Here is a 19,392-nt window from a genome sequence, read left to right on the forward strand (position 1 = left end):
AATTCTGCGCCCTGGCGGGCCCCGCCGTGTCCGCGACCTTGATCGTAGCTCTGAAACCGTCTTCTCATGGCCTCGACCCTGACCTATACTTCCAATCTCGACCTCCTCCCGGATCCCCAAACCTGACCCCAAACCTGACCCCAAACCTGACCCCAAACCTGACATCAAACTTGACTTCAGACCTGACCTCAAACGACCTCAAACCTGATCTCAAACCTCACCTCAAATCTTACCTCAGATCTGACCTCAAACCTGACCCTCAACCTGACCTCAGACCTGAACTCAAACCTGGCCTCGAACGGGGACTTCGAACGAGGACCTCGACCCTGGACCTCGACCCTGGACCTCGACCCTGGACCTCGACCCTGAATCTTGATCCTGGACCTCGACCCTGACCTCGACCCCCACCTTGACCTCGACCCAGAGCTCGGTCCCGACGGTCTGTGGGGGACCCCGGCCGTGACCTTGAGTTAATTCTGACACGACCGCTCGTGTGACCCCGTCCGTGACCTCTGGCCGTCAGCTGCTGCAGCCGCTGGTGTTCAGCGTCACACTGCCCCACTCGCACCCGCTGCACCGGAACGGCACGCTGCGCGAGACCCGCGACATCCCCGATCCCTGGAAGACCCACATCGAGTGGGCTGAGAACCGCTTCGGGGTCAAGGTGAGGGCGGCCGGCGGCGGCGGTGTGGCGCCCGCCCGCCCGCCTCAAGGTCACGGTCGTTCTGCAAGCGCCCTGTGTGCTGCGCTACCATACAGGCGTGACGCGTGTGTGGTTCAATGTTGCGCGACTTACTAGTGGCTGCATTCCGCTTCATATCCCGTAGATCACGATACAGCTGTGTGGTGTTTAAGCTGATATATATTGGGTGCTCTGTGTTGTGTGAACAATTCGCAAGCTCTGTCCTTGTCTCCTAAAAACGTCTTTGTGCAACGTGGCGTGATTTGTACTACTTTCCGGGTGCCTCTCGCGCATGAGCTGGTCTGAGCTCATGGTGCTCGTGAGCTTGTGAGCTCGTAAGCAGGTCTGGAGTTCGGGCGTAGTAAAGGAATGTGACGCATACCGTGTCCGTTACTAGCTTGCCCTCACTGTTACGGTCAGGTCAACCCGAAGGCGAAGTCATCCAACCAATATACGGCCCTCTTCATCAAGGGCTCGGAGGAGAACTCTGAGAATATCCAGGTACGTGGTGTAATATATACAGGTATGTGGTGTAATATACCCAGACACGTGGTGTAATATATCCAGGTACGTGTTTCAATATATCCAGGTGCGTGGTGCAATATGTTCAGGTACGTGGTGTAATATATCCAGGTGCGTGGTGTAATATATCCAGGTACGTGGTGTAAGCGATTCGAGACCGTCGGGGTATTTTCACGTTTGGGATCTGCTTTGAAGCAGGTTTGAGTGTTTGGCACGCGAACCCCGTTTTCCCGCAATACGGCGCCTTTGTCTGAAGCTATTTCAGAGTTTCGGATACCTTGCTGTGGATGTGTAAAAGGGATGGAAAACCGGGAGAACTATCTATACTTTTGAAGGAAAATATCTGGACAGCGAGCAAGTTGTTGACGTGGCCGCCTGACGCAAGTTAACCGGCGAGTAGGATGACTGGGCAATTGACACTCGGATCGTGGTGCGGGATGGAGACAAGCCAGTCCATAACGCTGCAAACCAGCGTCCGCAGCCGGTTCGCGGTCGGTGATGCTTCTCACCACGAAAAAAATGAAATTAGAAATGCAGTTTGAAGAAACGGTTTTGTGTTGTGACACTGCATTGCGTCACGTAACATCAGCCATCCGATGAGTTTTGTAGGCTGGCTGGAGGGTGTTACTGGGCGTTCTCCAGCCTATGTGGGTGTAAGCGCTCCGTGGCGCCGCTGCTCAGTGTGTGCGACGCCTAGATTTGGTAGCAATAAAAACAATGCATTTTTCTGGTAATACTTTTGTGGTTTTACAGATTTAAAAAAGTTAGTGCTACGGTTGTAGGTGTGAGTGAAAGTTGCATTTGTCTGGTGTTCTGGCCCCTGTCCTTACCGTCGGCGTGCCGCCTGCGCCGCTGGGTCGTTGACCTCTGCGACCTCGGCGTGACCCCGCCAGGCGGCCACCGACATGCTGATCACCGAGCTGATCCACCGACACTACCCGCACGAGGCGGGCCACGTGACCAACACTATGGAGATCTCCATCCACCACCACAAGATCGTCCAGGGGAACGTGAAGCTGATCATGCAGAGAACGGGTGCGTTGCGGGCGACGGTGGTCACACTGCGGCAGCGTTACCAACGGCCCAGGGTCTCGTTCAGTGTTCCGATTAGTTTTTAGTCCGTTCAGTTTGTTTTAGGGGATCGGTCCTACCGCAGGATAACTGTTCTGTTGCATGCGCAGCAAGATACGGCATCTTCTGGTGGCATGGTATCTGTCTTTACGGCATGTTTTTCTTATTCACGCTGAAGCATTCAAGTAGAGTTGTGGGTGTGACGTCAGCCCTCATTGGAATCGAGTGCGACTCGGTGATACTTCAAATGTGGCGACAGCTAAGGTCCTTGCATTACGGAAGTGTTGTCTGCAGAAAAGAGAACCATCTATGTATTGTCTCCTCTGTTATTTACTCGTTGAGCGAAATCATATTGCTTGAAGTCATTCTGTTGCGCCGTTGATCTTGCTGCTGTCCGGAGGGGTTTTCGTTGACCTTACTGCCACCGGAGGGGTTTTCGTTGACCTTGGTGCTGTCCGGAGGGGTTTTCGTTGGCCTTACTGCCGCCGGAGGGGTTTTCGTTGACCTTGCTGCTGTCCGGAGGGGTTTTCGTTGACCTTACTGCCGTCGGGAGGGGTTTTTCACTCGTTATGCGCGCCCCCATACAGTGCGGTGTGGAGCACCTGGCTGGGCCTGTCTGTTTGGTGCTGAGCATTTGGTGCTGTGCTACTGGGCTAACCTGTAAGGACGTTCCCCGGTTAGCTCAGTTGTAGAACGCTGGATTCTTAATCGGAAACACTCACTCCGAGTCCTAGCCATTTCAAGGAGAAAATTCGGGTTGTGGAGAACATGGTTGAAAGTCAAACGCCATGCAGTCTCAAGACTCAATATAGTAAATGATGGCGGAAGTTGTTCAGGGAATTAGCGAGGAACATAGTCACAAAGGCAGTCACATTAGCCTTATTACTCGAAAAAACAGGAGAATGGAGATATAGTTAGGCATGTTGCCAGGCTGATATTTTGGCATCATGCCGTTCTCGAAACAAAGTAGAAGTGAATTCAGAATTTCCTGCCGATGATCCTACTCAATTTTTCAGTTTTTTTTTTAAAAGAGAAAGCTACAATTGCCGAAATATCAACTTAACTTTATCTCCATTCTCCTGGTTTTTCCGACAGATGATGACGGGTTGACCATTAGTTAATCAGAACAACTTCGTCGTCGTAGCCATCCTCGCAACGTCAGTGGTGAAATTCCGGGCGTAACTGGCTCACTCTGTACCGAGAAGAGTGGCGACTAGTGTCAGGCGATCAGAGCTGAATTGCGCTCTGACATGAGGTGCTGGACTGATCATCCAGCAACAGCCTGACTAAAAATGGCGCGCGTCTCCGGGCCAGATGGTCGCGTAGTTCTAGTTTCCTGGTTCATTTTTCTTAAATGGGGAGGGGCATCCAGTCCCTACTAACGTCAGCCCCTTTTTAAGTGGTGATGTGTGGACTCTCTCATCTTGCTGGAAATATCTTATGTCAACCCTTAGTCTGCCTTCCTTCTCTGTAAAAAGTGACCTGAGTCATGTCACTCCAATTTGTTGACGTGCTCCAACGCCGTCCAACTAAACACTGACCCGTCTGGCGCATGACCTGGCATGACCTGTCATGTCATGATATGTCACCCCAAATCGTTGACGTCCTCCAACGCCGTCCAACTAAACACTGACCTGTCTGGCGCATGACCTGTCATGACCTGTCATGTCATGATATGACAGGTCATGACCTGTCACGTCATATGAACTGCCATGACCTGTTATGTCATGTGACCTGCCATGACCTGTCTTACATGATATGACCTGTCGTGATCTGTCATGTTCGCCGTGCTTAATCATCGCCTCCTCGTCTGACTCCATCTGGCACCGCGCCACGCAGCGTAGGACGCCGGCGGGGTCGTGACCCGGCGGTGCCACTGCCCCGTGACCCTTGACCCGCCGTCCGACCCCAGGCGCCGTGATCCTGTTCCCGGACGCCGAGGACCGCAACATCCCGCAGACGAAGAAGGGCAGCGTGGTGATCTGCGGCCCGGTGCGCGCCGTCTACAGGGCGCGCCAGCTGCTGATCGTACGTCGCCGGGGTGGTGGGCCGCCCCAGTCCGCGGCGCTGCGGCCGCCGGGCCGAGCCGGGCGGGGCGGGGCGAGGCGGGGCGCTGCGGGTACATGACCGTCAGAGTGGCCTCCCTGGACGCTGTGAATCACGGACCGTCGTGTTAAGTAAAGTGATTGGTTGTAAACGTGCTTTGTTTGTGTCTTGGGGTATGTTTGTGTCTTTTTTGTTTGTGTTAATTTTGGCTTCACGAGCAGCGCCACGATGATACTTAACACTTGGCTTGAAGTCCGCTTCACCTGGTCCGTCTCGGCGCTTAACGTGGAGGCTGCCGTGGTTCATACAAGCCGAATCATAATTATCACGTGTCATTCTTGTGTTTGTCGGGGTTTTTTAATCTTTAAGGCCGTTTTGCACAGTACGCTTAGCATAGTTTAGCACGACACGTCACGCGTTGGAGAGTGGTGCGCGTTTCAAGCCGCCTGAACCGGAGGCGTCTGCGTTCAGGGCTCGTTGCCGATCAAGATGACGTTCGAGCTGGCGGCGAAGCAGGACGCCTGGTGGCCGGATCAGGAGACGCTGAAGCAGATGGAGTTCGCGCATGACGTTACCATCTCGCTGCCGCAGAAGAACCGCGACAACGCCGTGCTCGTCACCATCATGGCGATGGAGCGCAACATCGGTAGGTGGTGATGCCATCGGTGGTGGTGCCGTCGGTGGTGGTGCCGTCGGTGGTGATACCATCGGTGGTGATGCCATCGGTGGTGATACCATCGGTGGTGATGCCATCAATGGTGATGCCATCAATGGTGATGCCGTCGGTGGTGATGCCATCAGTGGTGGTGCCATCGGTGGTGGTGCCGTCGGTAGTGGCGCCATCGGTGGTGGTGCCATCGGTGGTGATGCCATCGGTGGTGATGCCATTGGTAGAAGCACAATATCGGTGGGCGGACGCAAATCTGGGCGGCGAAGCTCTGGGGAGGTCCGGACAGTTCGTTGTTTGACTGAAAACTCGGCCCGTACCGGGCGGATTTCTGCTCGAGTTGTGGGGCATGGTTTCGTTGCCTTCGCCCCCGCTCCCCCCCCCCCCTCCCCCCGCGGGGTCTATGCGTGGGTCCCGTTCGGTGCGCTCAGGCGGCGTTCAGCCGTTCAGTTGCAGATTTAAAACGGGTGCCCGGGGTGAGAGGGGGGTCCTGCAGTAGACGCCGGATCGAGATGGGCCGCGCCGAGGGGGGGGGGCATCGTCAGCTGTCCCGACCCTGGTAGTGGCTTGGGAAATGGGACGACGCGGCCGCGCCGTCGGAGCGTCCCTGAGAAGCGGCGTGCGCGTGGGTCACTGAGTGGTCCGGGGGCGGGGATAGGCGCAACATCGGGGGTGTGGCTTCCGGCAGAGATGGTGACGTCATTGGATGGAGGTGGGCTTGGCGTGAAGGCCGGTGCGCCCGTCGGTGCTGAAAGAGAGCTGGAGCCCGAGCCCGAGCCCGAGCCCGAGCCCGAGCCCGAGCCGGACGGGTGGCTTGCGAAGCATCGCTTGGCTGGAGGACATGACACCGTGGTGACTTACTCTCTACGCGGCCTTCCCTCACCGCAGCTCTCGAACAGCCCGGTTGATCTCGCCTCTGTTTTGAAAGAGGACAAGTGGTACAAATATTGTGTTGGAGCAACTTAAGTAAAGTAGAAAGCAATGCCTCTGAGTTCTTTCTCGGGACTGCATCCCAGCTGGGGATAAGCCTGTAGGTCCGTGGTCAGCGGGATGAGACTCTGTCCGCGATTATTACTGCGTACGAAATCTCGGCAGTCCAATGTAGCTTCAAGTGGGCGTCAACTTATCGTCTTTCCGCTACTGCGTTTTGGTAGTGTCTTAACGATGCACTAAAACACGCTGATCAGATTGCTATTGCGGTTTCTTCCCTTCCCCGCAGACTTCCTTACAACGCCCGGTCCCCTGAAATTGGTTACGCCCGGTGTTGCCCAATTTTCGGACAGTCCCAGACCCTTGCCTCTCTTCCGGACTGAGAGCACGTTAACTGCGCGCGTGATGTGTTGTTGTTGGGTTTTGGGAGCCATGACTGCTCGGTGATGATGAGCCATGACTGCATGAATGTGTGTGTGCAAATTATCACCGAAGCACAACCGCACCCGGACCCTCCCGCCTCCCCCTGCCGTCCTCCGCCAGCGGTGGGCGGCCGGGCACCGTGACAGCCGGCGCCCTGCGTCGGCAGGCGGCGTGTACACGGCTCGCCGGGACCTGCTGGGCCTGGCCGGGCCGGCCGTGGTGCCCGGCGTGCCGGCCAGCTACCTCTTCGACGCGGCGCCGCGGCTGCAGGGGGCGCACGGGCGGTTGGCGCTCATCTCGCACACGGTGCGCCGGTGCCTGCCGCCGTTCTCGCCGCTGTGGCCGCCGCCGGCGCCGGCGGCGGCGGCCGCCGCCGCCAGTCCGCTGTGGTCGCCGCTGGCCGGCTTCAGCGCCACATCGCCCCTGCCGGCTGCCTTCGGAACCAGCAGTTACGGCCTGCAGTCGCTAGGGGAGCTGGGGTCGACGCTGGCCGACATGGGCGGCCAGCGCCAGCAGCCACCGCATAGCATCGGCGGGTGCGTCTGGGGTGCAGCAGGGTGCAGAGGGTGCGCCTGGGGTGCAGCAGGGGCTCAGCGGGTGAGCCAGTGGCGTCTGCGGAATGTCAGCAATGTCGGTGTGACGGCTCCAGGGCCCTGACCTGGCGGGCGAAAGGTCCCATTAGCGTGAACTGGTATCTGTGTTAGTGTGTGTCCGGTTCAAATGAACTATAATCAGTCGTTGCAGGCCTATCCCTTCGTCAGTCCATAGAAGCATGCCTATTTTTTGGTTGACCTCCGCTCATTTTCAGCCCAAATGACTAAAATGACATTCGCGCGATCCGTCAAAACACGAAGTAACCTTGTGCGTGCGCAGTCGGTGACGCCTCACACGCGTGGCACTCGAGGCGCCCCTGGTGCCGACAGGTACCCGGGCCTGGCCCGGGCCCCCTCTGCTGGCCTGGGCGCCACGTGGGGCGCCGGCTGGGGCGCCGCCGACCGTACGGGCGCCGACGAGGCCCTTTACGGCGCCGCCGAGGCCAGCAGCGCGCTGACGCAGTTCATCCAGAACGCCACCTTGCAGCCGGCTGGTAGGTCTGGCCGGCCCTTCGCCGCTGTTGAGGCGGTGGGGGGGGGGGAGGGGGGAGGGAGGGACACAGACCCCCGCGACGCCTGGAGTCTGGAGCCCTGGGCGAGTCTGGCCGATACTTCGCCCATGTTGGAGGGGGGGGGGGGGGGCGGGAGAACAGACACTCTGTTTTGTTTCTGGTGCCGAAAAGATGACTGGCAAGGTCAGAGTCCTATTTCGACAAAAAGGCCAACAACCACACCTACGATGTGCGATCGTCTACGTTCGTTAGCGCTGCTGAGTCGTGTCGTAGCAGTGCCATCTACATAGCGGCGCTGGGTTGCGTCGTTGCGGCGCTAGCTACATCGCGCCAAACACTGCTCCGCTATGCGGCGTGTGCCCGTTTGTTTGTCGAGAACTCCCGTCGTTGCAGACGGCATGTTGGATGCCCCTGCCGCGCTCATATCGCGCCCAAATCTAGCCTTGCCACCACAGGACTTTTCGGCAACCGGTGGTTCCCTCCACTGAGCTGCGCCGCTGTATCAATCTCTGACCATGCTGATCCGTGTTCAAGCGGCAATTTAAATGTTGGCTCTTTTTCTTGAGACATCCACAAAATGTGTCGCTCGGGCAAGTGCTGAGGGCCGTGTCATTTGGTTCGCCAGACCACCGAGCCGTGGTCTGCATGTGAGCCTATGGTCTTCGGTCTGGACGCTGGCAGTGCTCCTGCCGCCAGCCATCGCAGACGGTTACCAGCAGGTGGCAAGCGGTTACCAGCTCGGCTCACCGCTCGGCTGCCATTTGAGTGATCTCGTTGGCTGAGAGCACGGAGCTCAGAAACCAAGGTTGCCGCCGTTGCATTCGCTGGTCGTATGGGATGTGTTTGGATGTCGTGACCGATCTACGTGTTTGGCGGGATTATGGTCATAGTTCACCGCTTCGTTGTGTGTTCCTGACGGATCCATTTTAAGATCACATGGCTGGCTGAGAGCGAGGGGCGTGCCACTCCCTCGCAATGTCTGCGGTCATGCCTTTTTACAGCAGTAAACTACACAAAAAATAACTGCGTCGCATTTGTCCGCAGGCTGCAGGTACTCCGGCGTTCCTGTCACTCCAGTGCCATGTCGATTCCACTCTTTGTTTGCTCGGCTCACTCGTGTCCATCTCGCGATCAACGAGAGGCTTTTGGTTCAGTTACGCAACCTTATGGGTTAGCGTAGATTATTTCAACAACGTGGAACCAATTGCTTATTGGGTAAGATGGACCACGCACTGCCGCCAGGTGGGCAGTGTCCTTTCTCCTCGGCCACCTACGAGCCCCTGTCTGGACTGGGCGGCGGAACAACGCCTTCTGCCCCGCCCGCGACCCTGCTGCCATCTCTCGGTGACCCGCTCAACAGCTCCGGAGGCTCACAGGTGAACCGCTCGCCGTTGTAATCGGCTTGCTGATGCGCTCCATTTTTAAGTACAGTGTTCTCCTCCGTAGCAGGCGTCGACCAGGCGATGGAACCAAAGTGAGCGGTCGGAGTCTACACGTTATCGAATATGTCTGAGAATATACGTTGTCTCGCTTTTATAAGCACCTCCGACCGCATGGCCTGCTCCGTACCGCAGTCCTGTCCGCGGCTCTGCTTGTAGTTTTGGTCCGATGTGTCGCCGCAAAGCCGCAATGCAGCCGCGTGCTTGGCCGTGAAAGTTTGCTGTTTACGATGTGTGCGCAGTACGGACTGTGCTGTGCGCGCTGTGTACGCTGTAACAACTGCTGTTTACGTCGTGTACGCTGCTCAGACAGCGTTGTGCATGCTGCACAGACCGTGCTGTTTATGCTGTATGCGCTGTGTGTACGCTGTACAAACTGTGCTGTTTACGTTGTGTTTTACAGGGCTTCAACAGCTCCCAGGGGAGCAGCAGGAGCGCCACCAGGAGCAACTCGCCCCCCAGTGACGAAGGTTCGTACGCTTGCTCCTATGAGGCTGGCGTGTAAAACGGGTAATGGCAGTTCAGATCAGGGTACCGATAGGTTTATAGTACTATGTTGGTGAATTCATTGTGAGAAGATGAATAGCAGTGGGTTTGTTTTTGTATTAGGGTTGTAGTTTGCTGCATCGCAAGTTTCTTTGTAGTGGCGTGTATCATAGATTTATGTATATATTTTTAAGTATGAAGGTACTTTATTATAAATTTGGTTTTTCCGCGTAGGTATTTTGTTCTGAGTTTTATTTGCGTGTAAGTATTTCTGTATACATTTGTATTTGCTCCATATGTACATGTATTTTAGGTTGCTTGTAGTATGCTATATTCGGACTAATGATAAGCTTATGTAATCTGGTTATATGAAGTCCTGCATCCCTTCCATGCTCTGCTCCCCAGCACGCCCTTCTCCCAGTCTCCCCAGTTAATGTTTCACAACTAATAAAATCTGAACCCCATCCGCGCACAGATCCCGAATTGAGCGCATAAAAAATAATTTCAAATACATGCTTGGACATTTCGGCAGTCCTTTCTGGTTCAGGTGGTATATTTCTTTTTGCCATACATTCCCCGCATAGCTGTAACAATTCTGGAAGTTCTGGCTTTGCCATTGACACTTTGCGATGGAAGCGTGTCATGGGTCCAAATTTTGGGAGCGCATTAGGTCAGAACGCTACGAAGGTTTTGCTCAGCACGGCATAAACGTATCAATCTTTCCGTTCCTCTGTCTTTGATGGAGTTGAAAGACGCATCGTAGAATCAAAAACATCGCGTCATACAGTGAAGCAAAATGATGCCGGATATTTTTGCGAGTGTGCTCATTTGGCGCGTTGTTTTTTCTTGTGCTTTTCTCTTTTGGCTGGGATTGGGGATGACCTCTGTTACGGTCCGCCTCGATCTCCGATCTCAGCTAACGATTTGTGTTTTCTTTCGACCAATCCTTTTAATGAGTTCTTCAGAACGAAAGTTTTGTGAACCAGGTAAGTGAAATCCGATTTGAATCTGGATTTAGATTCCGTCTAAACGGATTCCGTTCTGCCGCTGTACGCGGCGAAACTCCGAATGATGTCGCCACAGTCGTGGGTGGTGGAGCGTGGCGGGCGCCGAATGGTCGCGGTGCACGGTGGTGGCGCATTGTTTGTCCGTCCAAGCCGGATGGTGGGGCCCGCCACCACCGCCGTTCACCATAGCACATCTGTGCACCGTGCACGTCTGTCCACTGCGCACCACGACACATGTGCACGACACCATGCACATCTGTCCACCGCGCACCACGGCCGATTGGTCGCAGTGCACGGTGGTGTCGCACTGCTTGTCAGTCCCAGCAGGATAGCGAGGCCCGTTACCACCGCCATTCATACCACCGCCATTACCGTTACGGTTACGTAGACCGTTACCGCCGCCATTCATAGCTCATCTGCAGGAGACGGCACGCAGTTGCAGATGGTGTCCTGGGTCGTCACAGTGGTCTCACCTCACGCATTGTCCCTCTTCCCCCGTCGATGCCGGCTCCCCCGGTGCCAGATAACGAACGACGGGAGTTGGGTGGGAACTGGAGGTGTTGTGAGGATGACAGGCCTCCGTGGGCGCGGATGCGTCTGCCGGTCAGCCATACTTACCTACATACATACATTACTACCTACATACCTACATACATACATTACTACCTACATACCTACATACATACATTACTACCTACATACCTACATACATACATTACTACCTACATACCTACATACATACACTACTGCCTACATACATACATTACTTCCTACATACCTACATACATACATTACTGCCTACATACCTACATACAGACATTACCTACATACTACATACATACATTACTACCTACATACCTACATACATACATTATCCCTCAATTCCGTCGAACACCAGCTGTTTTAGAGGCACGACAAACAATACATACATTCGTTTCTTCACTAGCCCACTGCTGTCATTACAGTCACTGTCCCTGACAGGTCAGCGGCTTCCAGCGTCTCATAAAAGGAGCGCTCGCAGTGCGCGGCGTCACGCACTGGAGCATTGCCGTCAGTACGAGACAAAACCTGACGGGACCCCGGTCCTCGCTAAGAACGGAATCCTTCAGCAACCGACCAAGGCTTCTCGGTTCAACCTCACGCTGAAAAGACACTTTATTCTCGAAGCGTGCTCTTTGGTCGCCTGCGGCGCTCTTGTGTCGCCGTAAAATCCAGGGCGCCTATTGGTCCTGTCCTCCCTGGCGGCCTTCGTAACGGTCGTTATGTTGTGCTGCGGGATCCCCGCCCCCTCCCCCTCTCCTTTTTCAATGCAGATTGTACTGTATTTTTACTGTATTGCGTATTGTATTGTATTGTGCTGTATTGTATGGCGGGGCAACAAGTCGAGGGCCAGCGCTGAGCGCGGGGCGTGCGCCCGGATAGCTCAGTTGGTAGAGCGTTAGGCTTTTAACCTAACGGTCCAGGGTTCGAGCCCCTGTTCGGGCGGCGCTTTTATGCATTAGCATTAAAAAGCTCATAATGCACATTCTCACCATGCAGAGAGAACATGCTGGCGCCCTCCCACTGTTGAATAGGATGGGTCGGGGTCAGGCGCACCGTCGAGATGAATTCCCTGCTACTGTCAGGGGGCACCGAACCGCGCCGTCGGCCTCGGCCGCCCCTCGGTGGGCTTCGCCGAGGCCAGGGGTGTAGAAACGCTGCCAGCGCTGAGACAAGTTCGCGATCCGTTACGGCGGAGGGAGTATCCCGGCCCGATCACACGCCCTTGGGCCGGCGATCTCCCGTACAGCTGCGCGCGGAGGAGGTGGATTACTCTCTCACCGAGGTCGTCCTAGCCCTAGGTCGCCCTAACCGCAGGTCGAGCCAGGTGGCCTCGCGATGTCCGCCCGTTATTAAAACGGGGCATTCCCGGCGCCCGGCCTCGGCGGAGTCTCGTCTGTTCTTTCCGGCAGGGGCTATGAGCTAAGATCAGACGGATCAGATCAGGTCAGAGATAAGACTTCAGAGGGAGAGGGAGAGAGGGAGAGGGAGAGAGAGAGGAGCGAGAGAGGGAGGAGAGGGAGGAGAGAGAGAGAGAGGGGGAGAGACGGAGAGAGGGAGAGATGGAGGGACGGAGAGATGGAGAGAGAGGGAGAAGAAGGAGAGAGAGGAGAGAGAGGGCTGAGAAGGAGAGAGGAGCGGAAGGAGAAGGAAGAGAGAGAGGAGAGAGAGAGAGGAAGAGAGAGAAGAGACGAGGAGAGAGAGAGAGGGAGAGAGAGGAGAGAAGAGAGAGAGAGGAGAGCGAGGAGAGAGAGAGCCGAGAGAGAGAGAGGAGAGAGAGAGAGAGAGAGCGAGAGAGAGAGGAGAGAGAGAGAGAGAGAGAACGCGAGGGTTTTGAGATTACCCGTGCTTTGTCGTCCCTGCCAGGTCGTCGTCCCTGCCAGGTCGTTTCGCAGGGAACGCCGCCACACTGCGCTGATCGATAGTCCTTTACTCGGGCGGTGCCGGGGAACGATGGGACCGGCATCTGCCACAGCATCTGCACGGCGAGGGGGTCTGAGGCGGGCCTGGATTGCAGACCGGAGGGGCGCTGGATGGAGGGCAGATTACCGGGGTGTGTCCGTTAGCATTGTGTCCGTGAAGGGTGCTTAAACGTGGAGCTTGCGGCCCACCGCTCCGGTGTTGGCCAGAACGATTCAATGCAATGGATCTGAACATCTGACTGAATGGGCTGGCAAACTTGACGAATTTCCTGACGGAATTTTGACTAGAATAGTGTATGGCTACGTTTTTCCATTCAGTGCCCCGATGTTGACGAAAGCGGCTTGAGTGAGGCTTGGAAACTCGTCTGGTTTCATTATCGGATTTCGACCTGAATGATACGCGGATATGCGTTCCATTAGGCGCTCCAATGTCAGCCAAAACACGCGACAGGCATCGCTCCGATCCGACCCGCGCTGTTCGTCCACTTTGATCATTTGCTGTCTCTCCATCCGCAAAGGTGTGCTTTTGCATTTCACCATTTGATATTTTCCATTATAGTCAAGCTAGCGTTATATCTTGCTCGCCCACCGTTTATCTGCGTCGGAAATTTTGTGCCGCACGCACAAGTAAGAACAGCGCACACGAAACATGGTGAGCATGACGCCGTAATGCATGCAGTGAGGCTGGCCTGCTAACATGGAGTAATTCGCATACTATCTCCCTTTGTTAAAGTTCTGGAGAAATCTGAGACTTTTGCAGCCGTACACCCATGGAAGTATTCAGGCAGGAAGCGGAGGAAAAAAATTGGCGATGATCGCCAGTTACGGTCAAGAATGGAGTGTTGCACAGAGATAGTGAAAATGGGCGGCTTGATTCGTCACTCTCCTGAAATACCGTGATAGAACTAGAAAGGCGTCGCCATCTTGCTTTCCCGTCCTTGAATTTGCTGTGTTGTTCGATCTGTCATCTGATCAACCTGCCTGTCATCTGACGTGTCCCACCACGCATCGTGTATCGACTATATCGTTCCAAAGGTTCTTACAAAGGCGTGCGATCTGTTTCACTTTGACTCCCATGATGCTCTTTCACCGTCATATTTACTACGTACGAAACGCATACGCTTCATCGAACATGCGTCCAACCCTTCCTCTGCCCGATAAAAGTGCTATCAAGTTTACTAAGGCGTTATATCGAGTGAATGCGTGGTGAGGGAAAGTTTCTGGAGCGTAATGAACGTTGTCTCAAACGGTTATTTAAGAAACGTTGTAAATGGTTATTTATTAACGTTCGTTATGGTATGATGCGTTTTTGACTCATGGCGTAACTGCGTTTTCGTAATGCCGATAATGACGAAACGATGCCGTGACTGCTGCCTTCTTCCACTCAGGAATGGACCGCCGAGCACCGGGATACGAGAAGAAACTCCTCTCGACGCTTAACGACTATGACGAGAAGCGAGCGCTGGCAGCCAAGATGCGGCGGGCGCCGGTAAGAACCGGATCTGTCCGGCGGGAACCAGATCGCGCCGGTAGGAAGCTGGTCAATCCCGCTATAAACAGATACTCTGTAAGCACCACCTCCGTCTGGTGGCAGCGACAATATTTCGTTTGGAACCAGATCGTTTCAGTGTAAACATCAATAACCGGATCTTTCTGGTGGGAACCGGATATCTTTAGTGGAAACTAAATCGCTTATGTCGGAGGCAGATGGCCCCGGCATGACCTGGTTTGTTTCGGTAGTGCCTAGACCGCCTCGGTAAGGCACGAATTGTTCGTGTGAAAATAAGACGGCTTCGGTAAGAACCAACCTCATTGCCAGATGTGTTTCTGGCAGCGGTCGTTCTAGATTGCTTAGAACGGTGTGTTTCGGAGGGAGCTGGTAGGGAACTTACCGTTTCGGATAAAGGGCATTTGGCGGTAGAGAATGTCGTTCAACGTGGTCAGAAGGACGTACGCCCCTTTTTAGATCTGGTTTGCACTGGCATTTCAAGCGCATTTGCTACATGTTGTCAACATTTTGGTATCATGATTTGTCATTTCTGCGGGGAATTTACATTTTGTCCGTCACTAGGACGATGTGCTCTCTACAGGAAAACCACGCAATTTCCTCTATGCTACGCACTAGATTGCTCTTCATACCTGGACTGGGTTGGAGCTGGAGAAGCAACTTTTCAACCTACCAACCCGCCACATTTGACCCTTGGCAGGCACATCCGCGGCCTCTTGACCTGCTTTTGGACCGAAGTTGCTGGCGTTTACAGGTCAAAAATTTTCACAAGCAAACTAATGTTCTTTTAGGAAGCACCACCATTTAGTTTTATATTTATAGATAAACTATGAAATAGTCAGGGATATTTTACAATTGATGTGCTGTATATTATCCATATATAGACGATGTATGGATACAACTATCTTTGTATAAATTTATAGATGTTCATATCAAAACATCTGTAGTTCGCGTGCACTTGACCCCACGCCAACGCGCTTGGTTCTCTCCCTCGCTGTCCGGGGTATGCCGGCTGGGCCGCAGTCCGCTTCGTGTTTTGTTTTGGTAGCGGCCGACAGCGGCAGTAATTGCTAATCCTGGCACCCTCCTGCCTAACTGGCATGTCTTAACATCAGCGTATAGTGACGAACTGGATATAATCCACCACGAACTCAATGGGTAAGAGTCGTTTGCTCCGTTTGCGTTGACCGAAGTATGACGATCACTGGTCGCTGAGAAAGCTGAGAATGGAACTTTGAACTGCGAGCTGGAAAGTGACAAAACATTTTTTTGTGATGTTAGTACACTGGTCGTAGTGACTGTTTACCACGTAGACTGCTTCGTAGTGATGCGCAGCAGTGACACGCTTTGGTTTCAATTCGCAAGCTTTAGTGTCCGATGTCTCCACTAGGTGGTGCCAAAGCCACGGACGCCGACGGACATGTGGAGCGGCTATGGATTTAGTCGCTCCTCGCCGCACTGGCTGCTGAAGGAGGAGCTGGGAACAGCCAACAAGCCCGGGACGTCCCAAGCCAGTCAGCCATCTCAGGTCCGTCACGAGAGCTCATTTGGTTAGAGCGCCTACATACCGGTTCACCCGCCCGTGGCGGAGTGTGTTGGAGTCGTTTTAGAGGCTCGCTAGTTGTCCTGACTGGGGTGGTCTGCGGATGGTGGTAGCGGCCGCGCTGAAGGTCAGGCAATACCAGAGGGCAGGGCAGGGGTCAGAGGGCAACAGACCGTGCCGGGCATCGCGGCACGCTAAACTCAAGCGGCCACCAAACTCTGCCGCCGACCCGAAATTTCACGATCGGGTGGTGGGGTAATGGCTCATGCATCAAACACCATTTAGCGCGGGACGCAGATCCCATTAGGTCATCCGACCAGAAGGGCTCGAACTGAATCTGTAAAGGCCGGCTTGTCGGTGTCAGATTGTGAGACATTTGCAGTTTACCGCCCACGTGACGGGTCCTGTTTGTGACGTCATTTTGGTCCCGTGGTCTATAATCAGCAGGCAACAAGGGCTGGTTCTAGCTCGGTACTTCTTACCTGGCTTCGATCTGGAATATCGACCTTTATGGGTTTTTTCTTGGACTTAACGTTTCTTGGCTTTGTGATTGTGGCGTTCACGCTAGGTTGGTCACGGTAGTGGAAGAAATCGTGGAGCATACACCGAGTGTTTGTCCCTTATGAAACGATGTGTGGGGTATTAACGATGCGTGGAATACACCCGCTTAGATACGGGAAGTTCTTCTAATAGATGTGTGTTTGCGCTGTCTTCCGGCAGAAGCTGGGGCTGCTGACTACCACCTCTATGGCCACGCCTTCCGCCTGGCCGTCGACCAATCGCAGCACCGGTGACAGCCGTCTGCCAAGCTTTCTCAGCCAGTCGAACGTCTTCGACTGCGGCATCCTCCCGAAAGCGACCAACCCGGTGAAGGATTTGGCTGAGCTGTTGGAGAGCATTGACGGCCTCAAACAGTATTCGGGTGAGTGGATGCCTTCAGCATGCTGGCGGAGTAGATGAATTAGACTAAGTCGAGGTTCGCGGGATGTATTCACTAACCGTTGTCGGTAACAAGACCGTGGAGGGTCTTGACATTTCGGCCGTCCTTCCTTCTAACCTTCCGATTGTTCTACTGACAAAAGCCAGTATTCAGTGTGATGGGGTGTACCGATTTAAGAAAATACTTATGTCATTGAAATTTGTTTGTGAAATTCTCAGACCAAAGCGTGTCATCGAATTGAGATGAGTTGAATCGGATCGAATGAATTGATGAATTGAATCGAAATCGAACCGAAATGGAAAATGAATTGAATCGAATCGAATGAATGAGATGAATTGAATCGAAATCGAATTGAGATGTAGTGTATCGTGGAAACGCCATGTGACATGAAACTTTCCTGATTAGGTTGGTGAAGTTCTTTCTTGGAGAAACGCTCCCATACTTCATAAAAAGTACGGACGAGAGGTGTCGTCTTGTTCTGCCCGGCCCTTATCCTTGTTTCCACCCGATTCAAGTGTTGCACTGAGGACTAACGACTTTCATCCAACGCCAATAAACGTTAGGATATGTGTAATGCACCATTGATACTCTTGCTAGTGTGCACCACGTGCAGAGTTGAGTGAGACATGGCTGTAAATTACCAGAGGACGAAGGACTCGCTCAGACCATGCTTCGTGCCGTCCGCGTCCCCTGCGCGTGCGACCTTGACCTCTGACCCTGCCAACAGAGCTGTTCCGGGACGAAGAGATCGACTTGCAGGTGTTCCTGGCTATGACCGAGGAGGATCTCAAGAAGCTGGGCGTCAAGACCATCGGCGCCCGCAAGAAACTGATGATGCTCATACAGAGCTTCAGCGGTAGCAACCTGAAGGCCCCCAGCGTCATCAAGTCGTTCTAGGCTCGCTGCGGACCCCGCGGTCTGATGGCCAAGCGGTTGGAGACCGGTGAATTTGGAACAACTAGACTAGAATAGCGCCGTTGTGGTCAGATCGAGGCCTGCGATTGGCCCCTGTGATTTCGATTGTGATTGGTGATTGGCTAGCCCAGGCTTCGCGACGATTGGTAGTTAGTTCTCTTGTAAGTGGCGGCGCCAGACGCTCTTGCTGGCCGTCTTCGGACGCGGCGCGCCTTTGGTGTGCCGTGTCGGCGCTCGAGGTTCGCTGCTGGCACGTGCACTGTGTTGTTGGCAAGCATAGCCGGCTGCGGGCGGCCGCCATCTTGGTGGTCCTTGTGATATAAGTGCCTTGCCTGGCCGTGGTGTCGAGGTGATGCCGGCGGCAGTGCGGGGGCATCGCCTTTAAGGTTGTGATCCGCGATGGCGGGTCGCCCATCCCACCGCTCGATGGTTCCATCGGCGTTTGACATCCGATTGGACCGACGGGTGCTGAGGCATCCGTTTCGTCAGCTGCACCGGCTTCGTGTCACGTGACCGCTGCGATGGCCAATCACCGCACGATGACACCTCTCGACGTGACCGAACGCGACTCTAGCATTGCCTGACGATGCGGGCGAGTCCCGCGAGGCCGTTGACCCGACCTGGACCTTCGTGACGTTCCCTACCCCTCCCCCCTCCGTCCCCTGGCAGCTCATGCGCGAAACTAATGACCCGTTTACATTGCTCTTCGTGTGTTGTCCACTGGCACCGCGTTTGTGGAGTTCTTGCGCGCCCTTTCCTTGATGGCAACGTCGTGGGTGGTCGATTCACCAGCTGTTGGACAGCGGAGGCTGGCAGGACTCGGCCACCATGTTCCTCATGGATGGGGGCGGCCATCTTTCGTGGTCAGCTGTTGCACGTAGCGTAGGCGGTGGGCCATATCCGGCTTTGTCGCCGGTGGATGGCGACACGCTCAGCTTTCTGGTCTAGACAGACTTCCTTCCTGACTTGGTAACAGCGGTCTGACCAGGCATTCCCGTTGGTCTGGTCTGGTCTGCTCTGAGCTCATGGGATAGGGTTTGGTCTAACTGCCGCCAACAGAAAACAGCTGACGTCGTCGTTTGGAAGTGTTGTTTGTGTCGTTCCGATCTGAGCTAGTGCTGCACTCATGCTGGTGCTGGTGCTGGTGCTGATGCGAAGTCTAGTGCTGGTGCTGGTGCTGGTGCTAGTGCCGAGTCTGGTGCTGTGAGCTCAAACTTGGTAGCAGAACTGGGTACGGTTGTGATTGCGCACTGAAAACTCGCCATGTTGTCTCCAGGCCCGGCAGCTAATACTGCGCACCGCCACGTGCGGGGGCTAACGGAATCTGCCAATGTAGGATCCCTCTAGCATAAAATAATTTTATTTGTCCTAGTACTGACTCAAATAGGAAAGCGGAAGTAAGCTTCTAGTTGAAATTCATTTTACTGGTCTTTGTACTGACTTTGTTGCATTCCTCCAACTCCCTTCAAGGACACCATTTTACATGTCGCACGCGCGAGACCGGTGGAAACTGGTAGAGCAACAGACATTGGTTCTCCATAACTCCTCAGGAAAGGCATCTTTTACCCCTGAGCGATTCTGTAGTCTTCTGCTTCCTTCGCAGCATTGTCATACATTTAGCGGCAAGTGGCGAGGAGGAAGTCCCGA

The 19,392-nt window shown here is 54.4% G+C and overlaps 1 protein-coding gene and 1 non-coding gene across 2 annotated transcripts in view; both read left to right on the plus strand.

The window, feature by feature from the left end:
- LOC119092242 (protein bicaudal C) overlaps window positions 1-14,686 on the plus strand; it is a 47,676-nt gene extending 32,990 nt beyond the window's left edge. Inside the window, exons 8-19 of the mRNA XM_037215216.1 lie at window positions 524-664; window positions 1,103-1,183; window positions 2,098-2,239; window positions 4,188-4,303; window positions 4,793-4,967; window positions 6,508-6,655; window positions 6,752-6,877; window positions 7,265-7,428; window positions 8,689-8,822; window positions 9,289-9,355; window positions 14,229-14,329; window positions 14,675-14,686. Coding sequence (XP_037071111.1) covers window positions 524-664; window positions 1,103-1,183; window positions 2,098-2,239; window positions 4,188-4,303; window positions 4,793-4,967; window positions 6,508-6,655; window positions 6,752-6,877; window positions 7,265-7,428; window positions 8,689-8,822; window positions 9,289-9,355; window positions 14,229-14,329; window positions 14,675-14,686 — 1,407 coding nt within the window. The remainder of the gene's footprint in view (window positions 1-523; window positions 665-1,102; window positions 1,184-2,097; window positions 2,240-4,187; window positions 4,304-4,792; window positions 4,968-6,507; window positions 6,656-6,751; window positions 6,878-7,264; window positions 7,429-8,688; window positions 8,823-9,288; window positions 9,356-14,228; window positions 14,330-14,674) is intronic.
- On the plus strand, window positions 11,791-11,863 carry TRNAK-UUU (transfer RNA lysine (anticodon UUU)). Its single transcript has one exon. It is a non-coding gene; the product is annotated as a tRNA-Lys (tRNA).
- Window positions 14,687-19,392: the final 4,706 nt, after the last annotated feature.

Source organism: Pollicipes pollicipes, unplaced genomic scaffold (genome assembly GCF_011947565.3).
Source record: "Pollicipes pollicipes isolate AB1234 unplaced genomic scaffold, Ppol_2.1 Scaffold_1600;HRSCAF=1878_pilon_pilon_pilon, whole genome shotgun sequence".
NCBI lineage: Eukaryota > Metazoa > Arthropoda > Thecostraca > Pollicipedomorpha > Pollicipedidae > Pollicipes > Pollicipes pollicipes.